Source organism: Ursus americanus, chromosome 5 (genome assembly GCF_024610735.1).
Source record: "Ursus americanus isolate L20-20 chromosome 5, mUrsAme1.1.p, whole genome shotgun sequence".
Lineage (NCBI taxonomy): Eukaryota > Metazoa > Chordata > Mammalia > Carnivora > Ursidae > Ursus > Ursus americanus.
This window is the reverse complement of record NC_142131.1, coordinates 59,454,750-59,470,804: the sequence shown is the minus strand read 5'-3', so window position 1 is coordinate 59,470,804 and position 16,055 is coordinate 59,454,750. Positions and strand designations below refer to the sequence as shown.

At 37.3% G+C, this 16,055-nt stretch overlaps 1 protein-coding gene across 3 annotated transcripts in view; it reads right to left on the bottom strand.

Annotated features, from left to right (window-relative positions):
• AFF4 (ALF transcription elongation factor 4) overlaps nt 1-16,055 on the bottom strand; it is an 88,082-nt gene that overhangs the window by 49,204 nt on the left and 22,823 nt on the right. The window contains exons 2-6 of one of the 3 annotated variants that reach the window (XM_045794712.2): nt 10,421-10,512; nt 9,819-9,945; nt 6,494-7,288; nt 4,935-4,979; nt 1,225-1,311 (exon numbers count right to left, since the gene is read on the bottom strand). In XM_045794712.2, coding sequence (XP_045650668.1) covers nt 1,225-1,311; nt 4,935-4,979; nt 6,494-7,288; nt 9,819-9,941 — 1,050 coding nt within the window. In that variant the 5' untranslated portion in view covers nt 9,942-9,945; nt 10,421-10,512. The remainder of the gene's footprint in view (nt 1-1,224; nt 1,312-4,934; nt 4,980-6,493; nt 7,289-9,818; nt 9,946-10,420; nt 10,513-16,055) is intronic. The other 2 variants (XM_045794711.2, XM_087862284.1) reach the window with 2 other exon arrangements.

Genomic DNA, 16,055 nt, shown 5'->3' with positions numbered 1-16,055 from the left:
GGAATTCAAACAAAACAACACAAAAAGAAATCCTTCTGAAATTCATTAGGTGAAAGAGGCAACCCCAAGAGCAGAGGAAACAGGTAAATTCACCTACAGAGAAATCACATGGATGACAAATGTGTAAAGATGATAAACCTCGCTAGCAATCTAGGAAATGAAATGCCATTCTGCACTCAAAAGATTGGTGCTTCAAGCAACAAATGGTGATGTATATGTGAGGACTCGGGGAATACAAGTGGGAGCACTGACTGGTACAACTGATGCGGAGGGAATCTGAGAATATATATTAAATATACCGTCTCAATACTCAACAATTCTACTTCTTACTTTACACAAAAGAAACTCATATGCACAAAAGAAGGCATGAAAAAGATACCCACACAAGCAATGTTTATGGAAATGAAAACTTGGCAACAACTTAAACACCAAAGGGAAATAATTAAACTAAAATACATTTATACTATGGACGCAAATAAATGAAATTAAATACCTCTATATGTAATCTATTATCTATATATAATATAGATACATAGTAACTATAGAATGGTCTCTAAGACCTGTTGCTGATTAAAAATCCAGAACAATAAATCTGGGCAGAAATAAAGTCAAAGAGAGAGTGCTTACATGTAACGATCACATATGTATGTTTGCAAATGCATGTGAAAAGACTTGCAAAAGTAAGCATGGAAGTTGCTCTGGCGAGACGGTGGAGGCAACACTGGGAAAGGCTATTATTAGGGGTCCTGGTCAAATTTCCACAAGAATATATTCTTCTATTATTCATGTAAATATAAATTAATGTTAAAAAAAAAAAAAGCACATCTGCTATAGTTGAACCTGAAACTGTTGTCTAAGGAACCTCTTGCCACAGCACATCAGTATGACTGCTATGTCCAATGGAAAGGGGGCCCTGAGACAAGAGTTTGAGAAGCCCTTACCACCTGCAACCTAGAACACCGTAACAGTTTGCAACAAACACTGATGCCTTTTAAGTCTCTTCCCGATTGCCTTCAAAGCTTTTTCAAAAACCTCTTAACCCAATCGCTCGATTCCATTATCTTGTTTTATTTTCTTCACAGCAATGACCACTATTTGAACTTATGTATTTATTGTCTGTCTCCCACTAAAACGGGAATGGCAAGACAATTCTGAATTCATATGATTTTAGTCAAGCCATTTAGAGTTTTCTAATAGTATCAAAGACACATGTTATTTACTTACCTTAGTTGGAAAAGGAAATTTGGAAGGTTCTGTTTTGCATGGTGTATGAATAGCCGTTAGAGGGGGAGGCCATGAATGCGTCATCTCCTGAAATGTAATTATTACAGTTTGTTTTCAACCAGTTCAAGGATAAAAATTACACACTAAAAACCAGATTTGTTTTATAAATGCTGGTTTCATGATAGGTCCTCCATAAGTATACATACTTAATCAATAAATATTAATTAAGCACAATTGTGTGCAAGGCAGTATGGGGCAGGAAATAGTCAGATATATAATATACACTCCCTGGCTTCAAGGAGCCTGGAGCTAAGATGATGAAACCTGTGAATCGTCACAGAAATCCGCCTGTAATCAAATACAAGGCACACAGTACAATGCTACTGAAGATGAGGGTGCTGTGAGAGTGGGAGGGGCAGGTAATAATAAGAAAAGGAGCTAACATTTATTGTGTACCATTAATGGGCCAGATACTGTTTTACAGGTCTGTTACTCATTTAGTACTCACAATTTTATTAGGAGGTAGATACCATTATTATCCTAACTCTATGTAGGATAAAACTGAAGCACAGAAGTTATTTTTTAAAGGCCACACACTTGTGGACACAAAATTTCACCCTAGGGAGTCTGGCTGCAGAGCCCATTTGCTGATAGGAAGTTTTGGTCAGGTGGAGGAAACCAGAAGAGAGATATCAAAAGCACATGAGAAGGAAGACAGACAAGCAAGGCCGTAAGTATGATTTCATTCAATGCCTTCTGTTTAATCACATGCCAATTATGTTCAAGTGGAGATTTGGATAAGATCACAATGTATATGTTACAGGAGCAGGGGAAAGAGAGATATCAGATTTAGCATAAGGAAGGAGTGTTTTATTTCTGGCATTTAGTTCAAAGTAAGCCATTAGGTAGACTGAGAAAATACAATAAATTAAAGGTGGTTTATTAACTTTTAGGAATTTACTCTGTAGCTATACCTACACAGTTATGTAAAGATACATGTTCAAGGGGCCTACACTTGAAAAATGGAAACAATCTAAATATCCAACAGCACAGAATAATTAAATTACCAGACAGCATACAATGGAACACCAAGCAGACAGTAAAATGAGGAATTTGACTACTGATATGAAATGTTGTCCACATTATATTGTTAAGTGAAAAACAGAAATCATAAGTCTATGTCCTAATAAATGTTTGTATATGAAAAACTATATATGAAAAAAATCTCTGGCTACCTTTGGGCAACAGAACGACAGAAGGGGAAAGAGACCTGGGCACTTGATACAGTCTCTACTACTGGAACTTCGTAAAACAGCCACCTGCACTGTAATTGCTCTTTATCTTCTTACAATGCTATTATTTTTTAATAGCATTTCACTTTCTGAAATAATACTAATAGTTAATTATTTCCAATATCCAGCAAGAATGTCAGCTTAAAAGGTGCAACATTATCATCTCCACTGTATCCAAGGAGCCTGCTATATGGCTGGTGCTTCATTAGTACGCCGTGAATTAACCTCTCTTGTTTTTACAATAAACAGTTATCATTTTCAGATTAAATTTTTCTTCTTTAAGTTTATGAAGGAGTTCCTAGAAGCAGTATGACTACAGATATCAAGAAAATATGAAGGCAATTTGGACCTGCAGTTCCTCATGCACTGCATGTAGGGAAAGGAAACAGAAACTCGGACCCTCTAGGTTTTCAGTGTCGGCATTTTACACCTCAAATACCAAAGTACTTTCAATAGAAAATCTATTTAACTCCATCATTAAATGTCTGAGCAACTATTACACCCATGGCCACGTGCCAAGCTCTGTATCTATAAAATGAAGAATAAATGGTCACTATCATCAAAGACATAATTAAATGTGAGAATATCTAAGATTCTTCCAGGTATTACAATGCCATGCATCTCTGAAGATTCAAAGGGAAAAGATAAATGCTCCGTTACAGTTTTATATACATGGCAACTAAAAAATGCATGCTATACGAGATTCAAAAGAAAGAGTTATCATTGTGATTTGATGGTCTGACACAGGGGAAAGAAGGATTTCACTGGGATTCTAAGAAAAAACAGAATCTGTATATGCTTAAAGACAAAGGAGAAACATATTTCAGAAAAGTGTACTTTAAAAAGGTAAAAGACAAGAAAGCGTATGACTTAGTGAAACCAATTTGACAAGAGTGGTGAATCAATAGCGAAAGAGGTTAGAACTGGCCTGTGAAAGGTCTAGAATGCTGAACTTGGACACTATTCTATGGGGCTTAGAGAGCCACTGAAATTCCTAAGATGGAAATTAACTTATAAAGACAATGGATTAAAGAGAGAATCTGGTAGCAATACAGAAGACAGATGAGCAAAGAGAGGGCTGTAGATTGCAATTCTTGAAGCTCAAGGTGGCAGAAATGGAAATAAAGGAATGGCATTTTCAAGGAAAATTCAAACTGTACATGCGATTAAATTTTGTGATTAAATAGAACATGAGAGAAAATTAGGATTTTACACGTAGAAGCACAGGAGAATGGTAGTTACTACTAAGAGAAGGAAGTCTGATAAATCTGCCTTTAGATATGTTGAGTCAAAAGAAGCAGAGAGAAAAGCAAATGAACACATAGCTACGAAGCAAGGAAGAGACATAAACCACAACTCAGAGGAGGCCAAGGAGGAGAGAAAGACTGAAGAGTTAACAGGTGAAGCCTAACAATGGAGGAAAAAAATGGAGAGGCTAGAAAAAAGACTCATATTTAAAAGAGAAGAGAAGACACCAAGCTCTGCCAAAAGGCCGAGAATGAGAGACAAGAAAGGTGGATGGAAATAAAAACAGTGAAGCATAATAACAGTCAAGGAAGGAAGACTGAGGTTTTTTAGAAGGAAGACTTAAAAATTCTTGAAAACAGCAGAAAGAGCAGAAAACTCACATGAAGGGGAAGATCATGAACTTAGAGAAACAGCGTCAGTAGAATCACAGAGGTCAATGAGAGACTGTGCAGGGCTGAAGAAAGGAAGAAGAGAATAAAGTGGAAGGAGCAACACAAGCAGTCTTTCAGAATTATCCATGGTGAAATGCAGGTACAGACACAAAAAATCAGGAGCTTATGCAAAAAGTACAATACGTGACAGTTTTTCTCTACTGAGCCAAAAGCAGTCACTGTCACTCATTAATCCACTAGACGTTCTCTTTTGCCAACTGACAACGTTTTCTTTCCCCCAAAGAGAAATGCACATTTTGGTCATGTGTCGATTTTGAACATAATCCATCCAACACCCAAAATGAGCAGTGTTCAGAGAAGGTCTTTCATTGTAGGAACTGACCAGCAGGTACAAATGAATTACAAAGCAAGCTATTTTCAATGAAACGGTTTGACTGGTAATTACTGATAAGCCTTAGAAACTACTGCTGTATTTGGTTTCTTCCTCTTTTCAAGGCAAACTATTATGACTGGAATTTGTTTTACTTAAAAATGAAAAACAAACAAAACCAGTTCTTTTGAGGGCAGGTAGTAAAGAAACCAAATGACTCAGAAACTAAGTATGAAAATAAGCATAACAGAGTCAATTATTTTTTATAGACATACTGAGTTTCACATGTAAGCAATCTGCTGCCCCAGATCCTTTGTGAAATATCGGGGGGAAGGGGCAAGAAGATAGCAGAGTATCATAAGCAAAAAAGAAAGTATTAAAACAACAACAACAACAACAACAACTTACTTTAAGAATTTCATCCACACAGCTCACATCACCAGAAGCAGATGCCTTAAGAGGAAAAGAAACACACATTAGATTTGGAGTCATTTTTTATTAGATTTTTATCATTTGTTGCACAGATTCAACAATACTATTAGAAAACCAATAAGACATATTTATGATCCCACTATTCTAAATCACAACACTAATTAACCTATTTTGACAAATTTCCTTTAATGCAAAATTTTCAAATTCTAAAAAATTTTAATTACCAACTATACAAGGACTTGAAGACCTTTGTATTTATCAAAAGTTTTGAAAAATCTTTCTTAGATTAGAAATAAAGTTTTAAATGTTATTTTGCAGGTGGAGCAACTTGTCAAAAATCTGAGTTTATTTATATATAATATATACCTGTGATATTGAATACATTATATCACATAAACTAACCAACAGAATAAAACCAATATTATTGAAAGGATACTTGTCTGGAATATAATGGATATTTTACACAGCTTTCCTTAAATCATGGAAAAGCTGTTATTTCTAAAGCACAATCAGGAATTGGAGAGCTAGAGTTTGAACTCAAGTCTATCTCCAAGGATCAAGTTGTTTGAAGAAAGAACAAACAACCACTTCACCGTTCTCTTCAGAGGAGTAATTAGATGACAACTGCCATGAACAATGAGTTTCCCAAGGCCACAGGAAAAATGTTTAAATGTTCTTAAAAAAGCATTTCACCTATCATTGATCCCTTTTACCACGGTTTTAAGCTATGGACTATGATTTTTGGTTATGAACACTATTTTAAAATTTTTATTAAAAGATAAAACTTAAACTATTGCACAGTGAATACTCAATTTCTTTAGTTATTCTGATGTTTTGGTATGCAGTTATAAATACTATAAATTTCAAACCATCACTATGAATCTAAAGCAGCTGTCTCAAACCTTTTAAGTGTAAACAGAGAAAAAGCTCACGGCATCCAAACCTTGCAACATTACCAACTTGATGGACTCCCCCAAAATCCCAACATTCACTATAATGAATCATAGCCCACATCGCATTCCTGAGTATCATAATGAGAATACAAGTTACTTTTTTTAAACAAAAGAACACAAGACATATTCTTTCATAAAATCAAAAGGAAGAAATCTAAGGTACTGATTTCACAGATCATGCTTTTATTCTATAACTGACTGTCATCTGAATATTTCAAAACAGTGAATGACATTTTCTCTACTGCCCAATAGGGGAAGCTAACAGGTTTACTGATCTACTTCGGAGTCAATCACAAGTCTTTTTTTTAAACTTACGTGTATCTTATTATAAAACTGAAACAAAGTTCAAGTTCAGTTACAATTTCATAGTAAACTGCCTCACAGAGTCATAATATTAAAAGCTCTAGGGGGCTCCTGGGTGGCTCAGTCAGTTAAGCGTCCCAACTCTTGATTTTGGCTCAGGTCCAGATCTTGGGGTGGCAGGAGGTTCTCTCTCCCCTTTCCCCTCCCCCTGCTCTTTCTCTGTCTAAAATAAATGTATAAAAACAAAACAAAACAAAAGACTCTAAATGTGTCACTTACATCCAATGGCTGGGAAGGTATTTTCAGCTTGGCGAGATGTGCTTTGCTACTGGGCTTCAGTTCAGTCATACTGTTGCTATGGGATTGGCTGCTGTAGTGCTCAGAGGACAGCTTTGGTTCCATGGACTCCTGTCCATCCATGGGCCGCACATAGGCAGTGGGTTTCTGTAACATCGAACTGGACTTTGACATCAATGAAGGTGGGAAAGACTGATTTGAATGCTGCCCACTTGAAAAAGGTACACGGGAAGGAGAATCCCAGTTTGCATCAGGGTCCCGAGGTGATTTGGAACGCTGATGTTCCTTGCTATGGTGATCATTCCCATGAGACCTGGAATGACTGGAGCTTAATGAAGAAACAGCCTGGGGTTTTCCAGGGCTGGAAGAGCGTGATTTGGAGTGTTCCGATCCATGCTGGCTTTTTTTCCGACTACTGCTTCCACTACTGCTGTATGAGTCACGGTCATGCCTCTGGCCGCTACTATTGGTGCCACCACTGCCACCTGCACTGGTCCGCTGGCTACTGTGTCCACTCTGCAAGCCTGAGGACCGTTTCTGAGACTGAGAAGTACTGGGTGCAGGTCCTACTGGAGTCCATTTGCTACTCTGATGAGAGGTCCCATGTCTCTGTTCAAAGAAATTTGGGTTAGATTTTTCATCTGCTGTCGGTGGTACTGTAGGCTTGGGAATTGCAACAAGCTTTGGTATAGATCTGTCTCCTATGAAATCCTTCATTTCATCGTAGTTTCCAAGCATACTCTGAATACGACTTGATAGCTTATCTTCTTTGCTAGTCTACAAAAATTGTAAAATAAAATGATATAATTAGCATAACTGGAAATAAAAGATGCTTCTAAATGGACTTTCCAAACTTCAAATGCAAAAGGGCTTTTCAAAAGGAGGCCTCATCTCATATCTTAAGGTTAACATCTCAAAAGCAAACTCCAAATATATAATTTTTATAGTGAAAAAAATGCACTGAAAGTGAGAAACATTCATGCAAAAACGCAAATATTCTATAGGACATTGAGAAGTGTGTACAAACGATTTCAGGAGGGAAAAAAATTCCAAATTTCACCGATAAATATACTGGAACAGTAGTAAAAATCTTTTGAAGGGCGGGAAAAGTATTGTGCCTTGGGCAGATTAGCTAACACTCATTATTCTGGCAATGTAGGAAAACATATTCCTGGAGTTCAATGTTACAGTTAAAAGGAGAAACAAAAATTTAATGAAACATATTATACCCAACTGACTTTTTAAAAAAATTTTAATTCTATTACTGTGACTAATTAAGTTAATAAAAGTCAACAACAAACTAAAAATGGAAAATCCAGGGGCGCCTGGGTGGCTCAGTCATTAAGCGGCTGCCTTCGGCTCAGGGTGTGATCCCAGAGTCCTGGGATCGAGCCCCGCATAGGGCTCCACTAGGAGCCTGCTTCTTCCTCTCCCTCTGCACCTCTCCCTCTTCCCCTGCTTGTGTTCCCTCTCTCACTGGCTGGCTCTTTCTCTGTCAAATAAATAAATAAAATCTTTTAAAAAAATGGAAAATCCACTGATAAAGTTTCAAATATTAATTCTATTAATTCTGATCAAGAGACACTGCAAGTTTTGAAGTCAATGGTACAGACTGTTTTAAAAATTATTCTTAGATAATAAGAAAGTCCAAGATATCTACAAGCTTTAGGACTCTTTCACATTCACAAACATGAAAGACAGTAAGCTTACTGAGGGCATTAAGAGGAAATCAAGACAGAACCACTATTTATTTTGAGGCTGGCATGAACTGATAATGACTTTAGATTATCTGAAAATCAGTTTGAGCCCTATTAAACAAGAGAGGGAAATAGATAGCAATTTGTAGACAACATCAAGATGAGGAATCAAATCCAGTTCATTACAATGTAATTACAAAATAAATGGTAGTATGATTTGAAGATTCTGGACCAAACTCCTGGGTTTTCTTTTGAAATGCCTTTAATCCCTAATCCCAAACCCCAGGTTTTGTGTTACACTCATATAAATGATGTCATTGTACCTGCCTTTAAATGAAAATCCTTAAAAACTTTTTTAAAAAGTGGCTTTTATAGGGGCACCTGGGTGGCTCAGTCAGTTAAGCATCTGCCTTCGGCTTGAGTCCTGATCCTGGGGTCCTGGGATTGAGCCCCACGTCGGGCTCCCTGTTCAATGGGGAGTCTGCTTCTCCCTCTACCCCTCCACCCTGCTTGTGCTGTCTCTCTCTCTCTCCTCAAATAAAGAAATAAAATCTTAAAAAAAATGGCTTTTACAAAAGCTTCTACAAACACCAAATGTTACAAGGGTAAACCTAGAATATGTTGTTATATTTATATTTCATCAGAAAAAAGTCTAACACACTGTCAATCTCACATCGTAAACCAACAATGGTCATTACTGCTGCAATACCATTATACACAATATAAGCCTTTAAAATGTAGGGTAGATCAAATGATCGAAAGCCAAATCAAACATTAGAGACATCTGTGGCCACTATAGCCACATTAGTCATCAGAAGTGATATTATTCAGTGTTTTATGTAATCCCAAATCAAGTACAATGATAGTTATAAAAATAGCAATTGGTTCACTTTATTGGACATCTCTGACAAGCTTTTAATCTAAATTGGGTATTGTTCATTAAGCCCATAAAAAAGAAAGATAATTTAGTATAAAATAGAAAAAGGAACCAGACTGATACTGAAGACACATTTATTCAAATATAGTAGCAGTCACTGATACTTAGCAAATTAAGTAAGCAAATGGCAAGAAACAAGGGAGAAAAAAAGAATCTCTCTGATATTTGTCTTTGACATTTTATTATACCCAAAAAAACCTAGGAAATAGACGATGCATACTCATTTACAAAATTTTAATTTAATTCAGAAAGGTGAAATGCCTGCCCAGGGTTAGTGGTAGAGCCTGGGATGTAGAGATCAATGTCTGAGCTCATTCAGACCACATTTTCAAGAATATGAGATAGCAACAGGGGGCAGGGGAGGAGGTCTGGGTTTGAGGATGACTTTAGGAGGCTAATAATACTGTTTCTTGATCTGGGTACTGATTATATAAGGTTGTTCATGTTGTGAAAATTCTTTCAGCTAGAACACTCATTTTGTGTACCTCTCTGCATGTATGTTATACTCCAATGACAAGTTTACCCCAAAAATCTACATTCTTATTTGGAGGAAAGTAAAAACGTTAAATGGCATATATGATAATAATTCTTTTCTACTACAAAAATTCAAGTTTAAACATTTGAAAAGCAAAAATGTCACACTATTGGGGGAAAAATTCACAGGACTACTTACAACTTTGTATGGCTCGGCAAAGAGAGGAGAGCTAGGTGGGAAGGCGTCTTCGCCCTGCTGAATTTCCTGATTCCGCCTTTCCCGTTCTTTCATACGCAGCACATTTCGGTCTTCACGGTTCATGTTGCTAAGAAGAGAAACACAATAGTTGTATCACAAAAAGGAAAGTTAAAATCAAATGTTCTGTACTCATTTTGAGAGTTTAATGCTTCGTTCGGAGATTCCCTTTCGACTTCCAAGTAGTAACAGGCATTAGTGCTGAAGCTGGGTATTGGTAATGGTTTTACCAACTAATACCAATAGTGTCTTGCACAACTATTGATATAGTAAACACTAGCCCAGAGTATTAGGATCCACCCCATTGAAACACTTAGCCTTACCAATTTTTAAAGTATTCAGCTAGCTAAAAGTCAGTTACAACTTATACATTCAGATAGATGGAAGGTAGTACTCAAACCCAAATCCTTAAGATTTCCTATAAGCCTTTCATGGCTTCCTCTTCAGAAATCTAACTATTCTTTGCTATTAGAGGCACACAAACCCACTCCCTCCTACCACTCCCTCCCCCTGGGGTCCAGTGCTTTTCTCTACTTTGCATCTACCTTATCTTGATTTCTTTTTGTCCCAAACACAGCTTCCTTGGTGTCCATCCTTATGGCAGTTTGACCTCAGCTTTGCTGTTGCTCTAGATTCCCTAAAAAACGACATTTCTGCTCTAAATACATTAATATTTCAATTAATACCTCAATAAATGGCAAAACTGAGGCTTTCAGTAATAGAATCTAAAATTAACTTGGGTTAGTAATAGTAGTTGAAACTGTACTGAAAAAGAAAGTCTTTTGGAATGGAGGGGAAAACGAGGGTGTCATTTCTACAAACATTACAACATGCTGTATTTTCACTAAGAACAAACCAAAGAAGATAGTTTATTTACAGCAGCAGGGACTTACGGTTAAATAGATAATAATGAAAAAGGTTGTTGAACCTTGGGATAAGGGATAACCAGGGACTCTACAACATTATTCCCTGGAGATAGAGAAAACTATCTATCGTGGTTTTATTTGGAGGTGGGGGACGCGGGGAGTCCTCTTGGAGACCGAAGGGGAAAAAACAGGTTATACTTGTAGAGCATTTCTAGCCTTATGATTCATAAATCAAATCTATTCAGAAAATTTAAGTAAATCAACACTGGAAAGAAATTGTAATTGTAAAATCAGAATGGACAGCAGGGACACCTGGGTGGCTCAGTCAGGTAAGCATCTGCCTTCGGCTCAGGTCCTGATCTCAGGGTTTCAGGACTGAGAGGACTGAGGCCCGTGTAAGGCTCCCTGCTCAGTGGGGAGTCTGCTTCTCGAGAACCTCTCCCTCTGCCCCTCCTTGCTCTCCCCTACCCCGTCCGTGCACTCTCTTTCTCAAAAAAAAAAAAAAAAAAAAAAAAAGAATGGACAGCAAAACCAATACGCTCTTGAGGATTTTTACGTGGTTAGAACCAGTGCAAGTAAACATTCAAAAATAAAAATTTACTATCAAAGCAATTTAGTATTTAAAAAATACTCTAAGTGTTCTATAAATGAATATTCAGGTTTTTCTATTTGTGTAATATTCTAATAAACTTAGACAAGAATATAAGCTATTTTGAGGTTGAAATAGTATGTGCTTTCTTAGGCCTCCCTGGTACTTCGCACCAGACAGAAGCACAAAAAGTATCTGATTCTTTCAGGGTGCCTGGGTGGCTCAGTCGGTTGAGCATCCAAGCGGCCCCACTTGTGCTTGGGATTCTCTCTATGCCCCTCCCTCCCATCCCCATCCCCACTGGCTCTTTCTCTCTCACTAAAATAAATAAATACATCTCTTTAAAAAGTATCTGATTCCTTCTTTTATAAGTACTAGAAAACATCTACACTTTGGTATTCCGAGAGTGAAACCAAAGAACGTGTATCATCCTCCAGTACACCTGAACCAACTAATAACTGTGTATCACTAACGATCAGGTTTCGGATGGACCTCTACAACTATGGTGCTGCTGCACATGAAGTTATTTGTATCCTAAGAGTCTAAGGGGTATATTAAATACTAATTTCCCCACATCTCCTAAATTCGATTCCTTAAAAAAAGAAATGCCTTCCTTAAACTATGATTTAATAAAGCACTAAAATAATCATGCAAGAAACACTTGTACATTTATTGTAGAAATAGATATGATTCCTACAATAAAATTCCTCCTATAATCAAATAAAAAAGTATTCTCTTTTCTTAAACCATGAGTCATCTGACTGAATATTTCCTTTTAACAAGACTGCCAAGAAGAAGAACAAAATTAAATGATCGCTTGTAAGAATTAATATCCCAGTTATAGCTCTGATTCTCTAATTTTTTTCTGATCTGCCTTCTTTTCACATCTAATTTACTGGATCCACATTTTCCCCATGTCTGTAAACATCAGTATCTCTGCCTAAGATAAAGTTTCCCACAAAGCAATAATTCCAGTAATCAATCTGAGCGAGCCTAAAATTAACAATGAAATTTAACGAGTCAGTTTGAAGTATATCTTTGTTGTACAGGCAAACCTATTTCATAGGATTTTCCTCAGGACATCTGCAACTACTATACTGAAAAAGGATTCCGTTAAAATTAGCTAATTGCTACATCAAAACAAAATCTGTGGGACTAGCAGAAAAATAATTTTTAAAAGAATACTGTAAGTAGAAAGGAGAGTTCTCCATTTAAAATTTTTTAATTACTTAAGGTAAACTGTTTTAAGTACGCATCAAGCATTTATGTTAAGTTGATAAATATATTACAAACAACATTCTATGGCATAGCATAATGGTGTAGCGATTTCACTGCTACAAGATGGAGAAAATGAGTAACTATCCTGAGATTTTTGGGGATCCAGGTATGTAACTAGGAGAGAGGAGGGGTACAAATATACAAAGGAATAAGGAGAAAAAGAACTAGGAGCTAGAAGTAGTACTATGAACTCATGCTTTTATTTTTAAAAATTTGTCTATTGATCTACCTACCAATTGAGAGAGAGAGACACAAACAGAGTCTCCCTTTCTGTACACTGAAAGAGTCTAGGAGCAGCAACATACCAGAATAACGAAGCACCCTCAGCACCCAAATTCTGATTTCTAATATCATTTCCTACTAAAGTGGAATAGGATTTCTTGGAGAGATAGCTCACTCCAAGGCTGCAGCAGAGGAAGTACAAAGAGACCTTAAAACATCTTGTTGTAACAGCAAGAAAATACACAAAAACAGATGGAGACATCAAAAGGGCATGGGAACCAGCCTGAAGGTGCTCTCACCAGTCAGATTTAGAAACATGAGCATCAAAATAAAGACAAGAATGGAATACAACCAAATGAGTAAAAAAAGAATCCCTGAGGGGCGCCTGGCTAGCTCAGTCAGTAGACCGTGCTACTCTTGATCTTGGGGTCATGAGTTCAAGCACCATGTTGGGTGTGGAGCCCAGTTAAAAAACAAAAAACAGGGGTGCCTGGGTGGTTCAGTCGGTAAGCAGATGCTTTTGGCTCAAGTCAAGATCCTAGCATCCCGGGATTGAGCCCCACATGGGGCTCCCTCCTTAGTGGGAAGTCTGCTTCTCCCTCCCCCTGCTCTTGTGCTCTCGCTTGCATGCTCTCTCTCCCTCTCAAATAAATAAAATCTTAAAAACAAACAACAAAAAAACCCCAGAACACAAATTCCTGAGTCCACAGTGATAATAGCAAAAAATAAAATGAAGAGAAATAAAGCAGGGAGTAAATGCCCTTCTTTAGAGAACGTCAACTAATAAATGTATAAGAAATAAAGAGAATTAGAAAATCACTTTTGTGACCATTAATGTAATAACTGAGACAAGAGTCATTGATGGAAAAAAAATCATCAATAAATGCTAAAACCACTGGGCAAAAGTTGGGGGGAATGGAATCTTCAGTATCACCCCAGACTATTAGAAAAAAAATCTTTAAAATAGAGAAGTATAGTAAACAATACCCTTAATCAAGCAATCAGACTTAACATTATCAATAATGGGATAAAAGGACATCACCTGCCTTCTGATGCGATGCACTAAAGATGTATCACCACCTAGGTATTCCTTCTGCAAAAAATTTAACCTGAATCTAATCAGGAATGAGCAGACAAACCTTAAGTCTGCAAAATTGGCCTGGACTCCTCAAAAATGCCAGTATCATGAAAACAAACAAAAAAAGAGGCTAGGGATTACTTCTATATCCTTCTACGTTCAAGGAGAGACAACAACTAAAGGCAAGCACGATGCACATACTGGATCTGGGGAGAAAAAACTGGTTGTGAAGGGCATTCTAGGGAAACTTGGGGACACCCGAATATGAATGGTATTTCCGATAATCATATCAATGTTTACTTTCTGAACTATTATAATTGTATTTGGTTATATAGGAGAATGTTCTGGGTTCTCAGGGTGTACAAAACACACATGGGTGAAATGTCATCATCAGATCTGCAACTCTCAAATGGTTCAGCTCCCATCTGAATATAGATCTAGTATGTGTAGACAGTGAGTGAGAGAGCGAGAGAGAGAGAAGAGTACGTGTGTGTGCTTGCATGAAGAGAGGGTGGGGGAGTAGGAAGGAGGGAGAGGACAGACAGACAAGAAGAGAGCAGTGGAGCAGCAGCAACAATTACAGTAAAAATACTGACAAACGGTATATCCAGGTGAAGGGAACATGGACATACACTATATTATACATTTGAAATTTTTTAAAATAAAAGATAGAAGAGTGATAAAGGTTATATAGTAGAGCACTATGGGTACTTTCCATCATTTTTCAGCCTTTGGATTTACTATCAAAGTGTCTCTTCTCAGGGCTTAAAGCATTTCTCTCATGTGCCCCTTCCTATCTCCATGTTCAAACAGATCATGCAAATCTCTACGTCACTGTTTATTACACTTGAGAAAGTGTAATACCATTCTTGGCTAGCAGGGGACACCATCAACATGCCAAGCTCCAGTTTCCCTAAAGTAAATAGGCTTGCCAAATTTATCTAAGGCAAGATTTAATATTTATTAAGTCTATTATTAACTTAATAAAAATGCAATAAGCATCTATCATATACTTAGTACTAGAGAGAGAACAAGAAGAATTTATCATAGTAGATATTAATATTTACTATAAAACCATCATCATTATCAAAATAGCACAGTTGTGCACAAAAATGAACAAAATGATCTGCAAAATAGAAGCCAGAAATAAACTCAAAGACACACAGGATTTTAACAGTTAAATCAAATTCAATGAGAAAAGGATGTCTTATTTAAAATGTTCTAGGGGTGGGCACCTTGGTGGCTCAGTTGGTTAAGTGTCTGCCTTCCGCCCAGGTCATGCTCCCAGGGTCCTGGGATCCAGTTCTGCACAGGGCTCCCTGCTCAGTGGGGAGTCTGCTTTTCCCTCTACCCCTCCCTCATGCTGGTGATCTCTCTCTCTCACTCTCTCAAGTAAAATCTTAAAAAAAATGTTTTAGGGGCGCCTGGCTGGCTCAGTCAGTGGAGCACGTAACTCCTAATCTCAGGGTTGTGAGTCAGAGCCCCACACCGGGTATAGAGATTACTTAAAAAAATAAATAAAAATAATTTGAAAACAAATAAATAAAATGTTCTATTTAATAACAACAGTAAGAGCCAAGTACTCTTCTAAAATGACACAGTCATTGGGGCGCCTGCGTGGCTCAGTCAGTTAAGCGTCTGCCTTTGGCTCAGGTCATGATCCTGGAGTCCCCTCTGCACCAGCTCCCTGCTCAGCGGGGAGTCTACTTCTCCCTCCACCCCTCACCCTGCTTGTGCGCTGGCCAGCTCTCTCTCTCTCAAATATATAAATAAAATCTCTAAAATGACATAGTCATTAAAATGGTAAAGTGATGTTCCAAACTCAGAAAAAATACAAAAACCCTTCAACCCAGCAGCCTCACTTGCAGGGCTATACCCCATAAGCTCTGGCTTACACTGCCAGAAGCTACAAAGATGTTTACTGAAGCCCTGTTGTTACTGGTAAAACAACCGAAAATAATTAAATGACCAAGAACAGAAAAATGGTTAAGAGTTAAAACAAACCATAGTTTACTAAAACAAATGAGGTAGATCTTTGTCAATGAACTTGGAGGAATTTCCGTAATTGCTGTTATATGAGAATAAGTAGATGGAACACAACATATATAATATGACTGATCACTTCATTATTTCTTTAAGGTAAATTC